At 40.3% G+C, this 10,955-nt stretch overlaps 1 protein-coding gene across 1 annotated transcript; it reads left to right on the top strand.

Moving 5' to 3' along the window:
* The first annotated feature begins 1 nt into the window (after position 1).
* herpud2 (HERPUD family member 2) lies at positions 2-6,198 on the top strand. The gene is made up of 9 exons (XM_027005405.2): positions 2-104; positions 948-1,331; positions 2,047-2,124; positions 2,280-2,393; positions 4,169-4,326; positions 4,430-4,555; positions 4,853-5,188; positions 5,403-5,505; positions 5,596-6,198. Exons 2-9 carry the CDS (start codon positions 1,185-1,187, stop codon positions 5,761-5,763), a joined length of 1,230 nt encoding a protein of 409 aa, XP_026861206.2. The 5' UTR covers positions 2-104; positions 948-1,184; the 3' UTR covers positions 5,764-6,198.
* The last annotated feature ends 4,757 nt before the right edge of the window (positions 6,199-10,955 follow it).

The raw sequence follows: 10,955 nt of genomic DNA, 5'->3' as shown, positions 1-10,955 counted from the left end.
TTGAATAGTGCAGCCCTGACGTAATTTCTTGCGATGTGATCGCCTCCATTACAGGAAAAACACCAGGAACGGGGAAGTCAAAACACTAACCTAGCTACATTTAGGTGTGTATACATTCTTTGTCTTCCATGAACAATTTAACTAAATTCCATAATCGAGTCTTGCTCCAAAATGCATAAATGTTTGAAGGTTTGTCTATTTAGCCAGCTAGATGAGTGGTTGTAATGATTCCTTTTCTTGTTAGCTTAGCTAGCTGGCTAGGAGACTATAATGTGTTTTCTTGTTGGCTACAGGTATGAGTGACACTTGCTAGCTAACGCTAGGTAAAGGGTAGCTAGCATGCCGTAGCCAGCTTTATCCGATAGTTGTAACGTTTCTACAAGTTGTCTGTAGAGTCCTAGCTAACTAACAGCGCTCTCAGAGATAGTGCTAGTTATCGCTAGCTAGATAACTACACAGTTATAATTCTAGCTAGGCTAGCTAACTATTTGGCTGTGTAGCGTGTAGCTAAAAGTCAAATTCCAAAATTATTTATATTTAAGACACGCGCAGATTGTTTTACAGATTTCACAAGAAACCTAAACTAGCTGAGTTATATAACTAAATTCGCGCTTCTCCGCCGTGGTAGGTTATATAGTTAGATAACTCGCCATTGGTGTTTTGCAGCGATGTTTAAATGCCAGTCGTCTGCTGTCATGGAGTCTCTTATTGAATCTGTCATTGGTGGGCATATAAACCTAGTCTAGTAGGTAGGCAGTAACTGATATCTCTTAAGTCAGTTGACTCATTAAATTTAATATTTGCTAAGTAACAAAGGCTACTCTGAGTTCAGTTGTCTTCTGTGAGCTGCAAAGTTTCTGTGTAGTCTTTTGAGAGAATACACACACAACCATCAGTATCACCAAATGCATTGTTTTGAGTTAGCCATGTTGTTTTCTCTCTGACAGGTTGAAAAGAGACATTCTCCCAAATGCGTATCTGAAGACTCCTGTAATGTTTGACATAGAGACTAGAATCGACTACTGTTGGGAGGGAACCAAAATGGATATTTTTAATTTTGCTTCTGGCCAGTCACTTTCATGAATCAAAGTTTGGGAAGACAGGTTTCCCCTCTTGCACAGGGACAGGGTAGCCTGTGCCAAGGCTTTGCTCGCTCCCGCGGCTCTGCTCCCTTAGAATGAAACATGGGCGAAGATGCAGCCAACTGCCCCGTCACACTTATCATCCGGTCACCCAACCAGAGATACGATGACCAGACTATCAACTGCTTTTTGAACTGGACAGTGGAGAAACTGAAGAAACACATCTCTAATGTGTATCCAAGCAAGCCGGTGAGTTGAGCTGGTTTGTTGAGAGACTTTTTTAAAATTTTAAATAGAACACATTTATAGACATGCGTAGAGGTTAAGTTATGCCATCTTTATGACATGCGTAGAGGTTAAGTTATGCCTATGCCATTCCATGATGGAGGATTTAGTTGGATTATGTGCTTTGTTCTAAGGAACTGTGGCTTGTTTCAGATCCACTGTCATGCGTATCCTGTAACCAAAGTAATTGGCAGGTCGCTATGGTTTACATGTGAAAACAATGGTTAGGCTTAAAAGCAAAGCAGAAGTTTAAACCCCAGCTGAGTAAATTGGCACTTCTGTATTCTTCAGAAGCCCCACTGTTATTTAAGAAACACTTGGAGAAATGGACCAGTTGTAAATTTCTATGGAATAGCATATGTCTCTTATAACACATTCACATCTCAGTAGAACAGGTGCCTAGTTTTAAATTAGTATTTGTTTGTTAGTTGCGGTTCCTCTGAAAGTAAAGTTTTAACTTTTGGCTAATGAGACTTACCTCCTTGATGTCCAAAAAGCTGCATTGTTATGTGAAAAAATAGAACTTGTTTAATCAGCTGTATGTCTTACCACTTCTACGGTTGCTAAGTCCACCAAATTATGTGACAGGAATTGTTGTTTAACTTTGTTAATGTTTGGGGGGAAAAGAGGCTGTATTACTTGCATACAACTGAACATTGATTAGGAAAATGTATTGTAGTTGTCCAAAGATCAGAGGCTTGTCTACTCTGGGAGGCTTCTGCAGGACCATCAGCAGTTAAGGGATGTGCTCAGAAAGGTATGTGCCAATGGGAGCGGGGGGGGGGGGGGGGGGGGGTTTATGTATATTGAATGCTCTTTTAATGCTTTTGTTATGTAAAAGTTCAACAGAGACGCAGCTTGGATTTGGTGTCTGAACTCTGAAACATACTTTCTGCTGATCATCTCCTACAGCAGGATGAGTGTCACATGGTGCACCTGGTGTGTGCGCCTTGCAGCACTTCAGCCTCCCCTGCTTACTCCAGTGATCCTGGCAGCACCCTGCTCAACTCTGATCCCAGTTCTGCTGTGAGTCTGCCCCACCTCTCCACCTACCAGTGCTTTTTTTGTTGTTGAACCCAGATTAACTTTATTCTGATCAAGTAATTGCTGCTTTAAATTCAACAAAAGTCAAACCACAAGGTTAGTTACAGTGGGCTTCACAAAAATGAAATAAATAATGAAAACTGTTTGTACACAATCAAGGTAACACCAAGGTCATGGGTGTTCGATATCATACTGATAAATATGTAAGTTGCTCTGGGTAAATGTGTTGATGCTCATTGTACACATGAGCAAAGTGGGCTGTAAAAATACATAAAACAAATTCTTTATAGATTATGCTTTTGATCTTTCATTCAAGATATTAACAAAAATCTAACCTTTTATTTGAAATCCAGCTGAAAAAACATTTCTACCATGAAATAAATGCTTTTCTCAAGCTTGTGTTTACCATAACTGTTGGAACCCGTAAGTACTCTTATAACTGAATATTCCCATTTATATTTTATATTTTAAAGTTCATTGGAATGATTAGGAACACTTAAATGGTCAGCCATAATGTCTTGTTTCCCTAGGATATAAATTTGAGGTTACCCATGGGCTAAATTCTATTAGTCATCCATCATCTGTAGAGAATACTGCAATAATGTATGACAAAAGGTTGTTGAGTTCCACAAAGGAAATGGCTACAAGAACGTAGTTAAACAGTTGAGAATGCCCATTTTGACTATCAGGGTAATAATTAAGAAATTTAAAGCAATTGGAGTTGTGTGGATGAGGTCATAAGTCTATGCTTACCCCACATACAGTGAGGAGGATGGTGCAATTGGCCAAAGAATCTCCAAAGATCACAGACATAAGTTAGTTCTGGTTAAAATGTCCCAAATAGTTGATTGGGAAGGTTGCCAGGGGAAAACCACTGCAGTCAAAGGCCAACAAACTCGTCCACCTATTATTTTTGAGAAGGTTTCAGTTGGACCGTGTTTTATGGTTAGATGAGACCAAAATAGAGCTATTTGGCAACAAACCAGAGGTGAATTTAGCATAGATACAAATATAGCCATACAGAAAACTACCTCATCCCCGCTGGGAAGTATGGTGGTGGATCTGAGATGTGGGGCTGATTTTCTTCCGAAGGCCCTGGGCAAGTTCTTAGGATACATGGTATTATGGACTTTATAAAGTATCTGCAGACATTAAATTATAACCCAACTGCCACAGCCAGGAATCTTAAACTGGGCATTGGAATGGATCTTCCAGCAAAACAGTGATCCAAAGCACACCACAGAATTGGGTAACTGACCGCAAAATCAATGTCTTGCCATGGGTCGTCTCAGTCCCCTGTCCAAAATCCCAAAGAAAACCTGTGAGATGAGCTGAGGAATAGAGTCCCCAAACATGAACCTCATAATCTGTAGGAAATGGAGAGATTCTGTATGGAGGAACGGTCTCCTATCTCTTGCTATGTGTTCTGTCTCATGAAGTATTATGAAAGACTCAGAGCTATTATCCTTACAGAGAGAAGCTGCACAAAGTGAAGGTGCACCAACAATAGTGGTGCTCATAGATTTGAGAAAGTAATGTCATCATAAGATTTAGATTTTTACTTTCAATCATTGTTTTTCAAATCAAGAATATATTTTTGTTAATATTTTTAAATGAAGGCATTTTGAGATGTTAATATCTGTGGAGGGCATAGTACATAGTGCACCCTCCAGAGGAGGAATATTCCCTGTGTATGATCTGCAAGAGGCTCTGTTAATTGTGAAGCAGAGCAGTGATCTGTCTCTCTTGCTTTTCAGAATGCAGACACTGTTGACCCCTCCCCCTCAGGGGTTTCTGCATCCAGTCAGGACATCCCCAACACCTCCTTCACAGGAAGCTCAGTTGGCCTGCGGCATCGAGGACATCCTACACATGTTCACGATTTAAGCTCTGAGCACCTTGGCACAGTGCAGTGGTATTGTTACACAACCTGTATCCTGTATGGTCATATAGAGTGATTTAGACTTTGTGATGTGTGTTTTTACTATATATGTGTGTGCGTGTGGTTTGTTTCTCAGGTCTGAGGGAACTTCATTGCCTACAATGGCAGCACCCCCTGCTGGTGTCCCAGCACAACCCATGTACACACCTATGCAGATGCTCTGGTGGCAGCAGATGTATGCCCGCCATTATTATATGCAATAGTAAGTCCCTTTCCATGGACAGGAGAGAGGGGTCACATCCATTTCCTCCTTAAGGATAATTCTGGCAATGCTGCCCTGGTCTCAGATGAGTAATGCAAGGTGTATGGTAGACATGCTCACCTAAATATGTAGTTGTTTCAATAAAGTATGTATGTATAAATTAATGCATAAGGTTTTTGACTGAATTGCCTTGGGAATATGAAAGAATAAGGATTTATGGTTGATAGCCAATGTTTGTTTTTCTGTGTTTGTATTTTTCATAATTCCATGGTTCTTTTCTCTCTTTTGTTGTCTCAGTCAAGCAGCGATGGCTGCCTCCCAGGCCTCTGTCATGGCTCCACCCTCCTCTTTCAGTGCGGGTCCTTTATCTGATCCAGCCCCGCCCAATGAACCTGCAGCCCCTATGGGGCCTAACCCTGCCCCAAACCCTGCAGCCGAGGAGCGCCCAGCCAATCGCAACCTGCAGATGAACGCTCAGGGAGGTGCCATGCTTAACGAGGATGAGCTGAACCATGATTGGCTGGATTGGCTGTACACGGTGTCACGTGCTGCTATCCTCCTCAGCATTGTCTACTTTTATTCCTCCTTCGGACGCTTTGTCATGGTGATTGGTGCCATGCTGCTTGTCTACCTGTAAGTGTGGTCAAAGCATTGTGGTACAGTACAGTGGCCACTGACATTCTTTATTTGGGTTGTTTCTTTATGTACTGCTTGCAATTTTGCCATTAGTCTCTGCAGATCAGTCATGCTTTTTGTGACTTCACTGGTGGCAATGTTTAATGTTAGGTAATAAAAATTAAGCGTGTGTGCGCGTGCGCTCGTGTGTATATGTGCATGTCCATTCCAGGCACCAGGCTGGATGGTTTCCATTCAGAGCAGAGGTGCAGAACCCTGCAGCAGGAGAAGGCCCTCCAGCTGAGGCTGAACAGCACCATGACATGCAGGAAATGGTAGGAGGACTACAGCACATTACCTTTGCTCACAGCACACTGTCAGCTGGCTCAGAAGACACTGTCTTTCTCTCTGACTGTCTCATGTAGGAACGTATTATGGATGATGGGATGGAGGAAGAGGATGCTGACAATGGGGAAGGTGGTCCTGAGGATGCAGAGCCCGCCCAGCCAGGATTCCTCGCATCTACCTGGTCCTTCATCAGCACCTTCTTCACCTCACTGGTGCCAGAGGGCCCACACCGCGCTGCCAACTAAACCCCAACAGGCCAGAAAAACAAACACAGTTAAACCGAACACCACTGCCCATTTTCAGCAGATCGTATGAAATGGCACACAGACAAAACAATAAACTTGAAAAGGACATCATAGATAATGTGTGTGCCACGAGCAGTAATGCTGCTTCAGTTTCTTTCCTGTGCCACCTTAGTTCAGTTTTTCATTCTAATCATGAAAAAGATCAAGAAATAAATCAAATTTGTCTTCCCTGTTACATTACAAGAGTTTGAAAGTGTTAGAAGACAACACAAGAAAAACTATATAACTGCTTTAGAAAAACTAAACTATATAACGGCTTTGGTTCTCCATTTCCACAGAGTGTAAATAAATAGTAAATATTTACAGATATGAATATTTGCATCTCATTTAAGTAAGGTGTGTTTTTAAATAAAAAGATGTGGATTAACAGTGTGATAAATGCTTTTTGAGTCCTATGTCAAATAACTGCATTAAATAATATATCCATCAGAGGGTGCTACTGTTCTTTAAAAAGATGTTACGGGAAAAAGTAGTTAATGTTATACAAAAATCATACATGAATACATGAACTGCCTCATTTGAGGTCTTTTCTTAAAAGAAACTTCATTACATGGCTATTTAAATATAAACACAATTTCACACGTGGTTCTTATCAGAAAAAGGAACGTTGCAATCTTGCACCATGTCACCAGAGAGGTTGAGGAAGTGTATTTCTTTATTTTAGCATGCAAAGTAAACAATGGCAAGGCAACAGTGTTATTTCAAGTCACAACTAGCATTTCTGTTCCTGCACAGGATAATGTAAACAGGTTTGGTCAGAGTGCAACATGCTCTTGCCTTAATATAGTTATCAGCGAGTCCAAAACTAAAGAACGCTGTCCACGTCACTGTCCAATCAGCAGTATGTACTTATTAGCTCTTTGACCTGATGTACAGAGAAGAAGGGAATTTGGTGCAGGCTACACTTCAGAGCCTCCCAAAGCCTCTAATCAAATGAAGATAGATTTTGTTTAGTTCATTGTAACAACACAATTAATTATGCATGAGGGAGACATTACGGGCCTCTCATTTCATCTGAGCTCCTTCTCTAAGTAACTGGCCAAATCAGGTTAGAGTCCCTTTACTCAAGGTTGGACAGCTCTTATCAGGAGTCCAGCTCTCTTGAAGACAATGATTTGAATCCTCATTAGAAACTTAGAGGCTCTGTGTCAGACCTTGTTTCTCTGACTTTTTGCAGGTTCTTTGAGCAGCACTTAAAGGGACAGTTCATTTGAACACTAACGTGGCTAAAAAGTAATGAATGACATTCTGTGCCATGGCTCCTAAATTTTGGAATTCACTACCTCAGTCTCCATATCTGCTCTCCTATTTCATTTCTCAGAACTTTAAAACTTTCCATTTAATTATTCTTCTCCATCATCTCTCTAACTCTGTCTTCATTTTAGTATGTGGTTTTTTTTAAACATACTTTGAAAAGCGACCTTGGGAATCAGAAAAGCACAAAATAAATAAAACTGAATGAGAATGAAGACGGTATTGATGATAATCAACACGAATCAACGTTTTGTTTGCATAAAGCTAAATGGTCCCTGAAAGCAGCCTATGATCATTGTGATTGTATGACATGGACTAAATATTCCTTTAAACATATAAGTAGACTTAGAAAGAACCACATTAGAATTCACATCTAATAAATCCCATTTAAACTCTAATTGTAATTAATCTTTCATTCTCCTTTTTAAATTGAGAAAGATGGTTTATGCAGTTCAAGGCATAATGATACAGGATATACACCCAGCATTTCTACCATAAATCCAGATCAGCTGGAGTTCCTTGTCATGGTTTTACTGATTAACTCATAAACACTGATAGACAGGGGTGTGGGATGAGCTTCACTCAGCAGGTCATTTCCTATTGCTGCCTTGGACATTGTCACACGCCCTTGGCACAGGCCGACGTCCGCCGTTTCATATGATCGCCACTTTACAAAGAGAGAGAGATGCAAAACCGATGGAGCTGATCCTGAATTCAGCCAGCACTCCATACTGTGTAAATTACACTGTTCCTCTGTAAAATGGACTCGCTGGCGATATGTTTCTTTCAATTTATTTGGCCATACCTCACTGATGCATCCCTGCCCTTGTCCTAATCCAATCACCCTCCAACTGCATGGTATTTATTTGTTTATTTATTTATTTTCAAAGGATGTAACTGATGTTTATCGGAGGGCAGAAGAGCTCCCTTCTTCCTGGTGAAACGGTGACTAACGTCCTGCTATCGATCTGCTAGTGTGTCAGTTAGCACTGATGGCTGTGCCAAAGAAAGCACAGCTGGACACATGATAAGAATTCTACTGCAGTGTGCTCCTAAACCCCCACACCCCCACCCAAGACTTGTCTCACGATTCCTATAGGCCACTTTCCTAATAGAACGAATGATATGTAATGAATAAAAATAGTGCTGGCCATGCCTATGGTTTCCAGGTGAAGGCTAGGGCGTCACAGCTAAGCTTTAGGACGTTGGTTTACCTGTGTTGGGCAGACTACTACAGGTATGTCCACTCATAGAGACTGTGTTCTCACACTCATACCGTGGCAGCAGGCAGCTCATGCACAACACACATATTAATGAGAAGCACGTTATTCAGTCGTAATTGCACATATAGTGCATACAGTATCGTGGTATATTCTGAATTTGTTATGGTATGCTGTTATATGCCAGCATAACTAGTGTAGCGTACTACAATGCATAAGCACGTTTGTGTGGATAGAGAAGTTGGGTTCTACTGTAGAGGTACCAAATAAATAAATAAATAAAAATACTTAAGCATGTAAGACTGCTGACGAGAGTGAAACATACAGAGTGTGTGAGGATTACAAAGATGCAAGTGCAGTATCTTATGAGTCAAAATTGAAGTATTGAAATTGAATAATATCTTAACACACTTTAAATAATACATTATATAATTAAAAATGAGATTTAAAAATATGTTCCACATTTGTTCAAATGCATTTATGTTTTTACACAACTGTCCGTAATATAGTTTAAAATGTAATTTAAAACATTTTTGTGCACATTACCTCCTTTTTTGGGATCTTATGCATTAATGAAATGAAACATTGCAAGTGTGCTGCTGAATTTTATCCAAACATGAAGCAGTATAGACCTTGGGGTTAGTGTGGGTTTGAATCCCAGCTGTGGCAAATGCCTCTGGGTTTGAAGGTTTTCTTTATGAGAACAGAACAGCATGGCCCATTTTCCCTGCAATCCAGCAGGGTGTCTGCACAAGCTTTATTTCCTCTTGATTATTTTTCTGACTGAAAAAAATATTTCCCAATTTAATAATAACTGTAAAGTGTTACCGCTGAAGTTCCACAGTCGGAGGGAAAATCACTCCAAACGTGATGTAATTCCAAGCTGGCCTCGAGGGAATTGCACTGGCCGTGTCTGGTCTGCGCCTGCTGCTCCTGGGCCACTTTAAGCAGTAGTACTTGTAGAAAATTTGCTATACAAATCACATTTAGGCCAGAGAGTATACATTAACACCTCAAAGTAATATGAATTAAATAAATAAAATAATAACTAAAATAAGTTGCCAATTATATGTTTGTTTATCTTTCTATTTAATTATACAAATAATTATAAATTAAAATTATACATTTAATTAAAAAATTTAATTTCAAGTAAGGGAAAGTAATTTTGCAAATTAGAATAAGATTTAAAAATACATACATATTTAATTCATATAGACAATCCTATACATCATCTACATTAGTTTGTAATTAGAAACTATTTATAAATAGTAATCTACTGTATTTTATTAATGCATCTAATGTTCATTATAGCTGCATGTGGAGGTTTGTTCTCATGATGGTCTTGTATTGAAGACCCTGCTAGAGTGCAGACGCCTGTGGCTTACATGAACAGCAGTAAATCACACTCATCACATCCGTTTGGTGTGATATATATATTTCTCCTTTAATGTTACATTAAGCCATATCTTTTTTGCAGAGCTGAATTTGCTGAAATAAATATATTGCACTTTAAAAAAATCATCCAAACAAAATGTTGCCATAGGGGTTAAAATACATTGGGGGGGGGGGGGGGGGGGGGGAATACACACAAAAAATCAAAACCCAACCAAAAAGAGAGGAAAAAGGTAAATCACAGCTAATCATTTTTCATGTCATAATACGTGTGCATACAATCCATTTTGATTCACATGGAATGGGTCTTGTTTATGCACAAGAGACCAGGCTGTGATTGCTGGGCTCAGGCTTTATGTTTCAGTGTTGAGGTGGCCGAGAGGATCCATGGTGTGTTGGGAGCTTTGGCATCCATTCAGTGTGCAGAATTTAAAGCACCACTCAACACTATGGCCAAGGCATCCAGCATTCTCAGATGACAGACGGAGCTGCTGGGTCTCGTCTTCATGTTAGTTTGGTGGTTGTTTTCTACTATGCAGAGTCAGAGCAGATGCTGTAAAATTGACATGCAAGAAAGTGTGCCGTTGTCATTCCCACCACGTTACAGTTCACCAACTCCGTCGCGATCACATGGTCTCCACAGAGCTCACATGACATGCTCTCCTCCAGTATGCCTATTATGGAGTGCACTCTTGCTCTGTGATTTGGTTACGGGATGCTGATGAATTGGTGTTGGTGTGACGGTACTAACAGGGTCAGTTTAGCCATGAATCACCAAATCCCCCTCCACGGGGTAAAGACCTGGCAGCTCATTACTTACAGGTGAGAACTCCTTCCAGGCTGCCTGTTGACAAGGAGACCCGCGGCAGCTATACATCATGCCCATGGTACTGGAGAAGGGGGCGTGTTAGAGCTTCCAGCACCCTGTGCAAATCTCATTTAAATGTCACACATTCAATGCCGCACCCCCAATTTGAAAAAAAAAACCGCAACCCGTTTAAGGAGTGCAGAGTGAAAGCTCATTCTGTAGAGCAGTTCTCATTGCCCAATGCTGATTCTATAATGGCATTTTAATTTCAAAATCCAGTTGATTATGTACTTAAAAAAACATGTTTAAAATGATCTAATCCCTCTGAATTAAGAGTACTTTCCTATTAGTGTTATATAGTTTAAGTTATGATTGCAGTGTAAATTGGAAGCCTGCTTCCAGCACAGTGGCAATTAAGACAAGCTTCTTCTCTGCTGTCTTTCAGATTGAGCTAAACA

Source organism: Electrophorus electricus, chromosome 5 (genome assembly GCF_013358815.1).
Source record: "Electrophorus electricus isolate fEleEle1 chromosome 5, fEleEle1.pri, whole genome shotgun sequence".
NCBI lineage: Eukaryota > Metazoa > Chordata > Actinopteri > Gymnotiformes > Gymnotidae > Electrophorus > Electrophorus electricus.
Note: the sequence above shows the minus strand (reverse complement) of the source record. Positions and strands in the feature narration are given on the sequence as shown.

Bases quoted from the DNA above. Each gene is read 5' to 3' on its own strand.
- herpud2 (XM_027005405.2), top strand. From the start codon at position 1,185: ATGGGCGAAGATGCAGCCAACTGCCCCGTCACACTTATCATCCGGTCA. The intron at 1,332-2,046 runs GTGAGTTGAGCT...AATGTATTGTAG, and splicing joins ATGTGTATCCAAGCAAGCCG to TTGTCCAAAGATCAGAGGCT. The intron at 5,189-5,402 runs GTAAGTGTGGTC...TGTCCATTCCAG, and splicing joins GCCATGCTGCTTGTCTACCT to GCACCAGGCTGGATGGTTTC.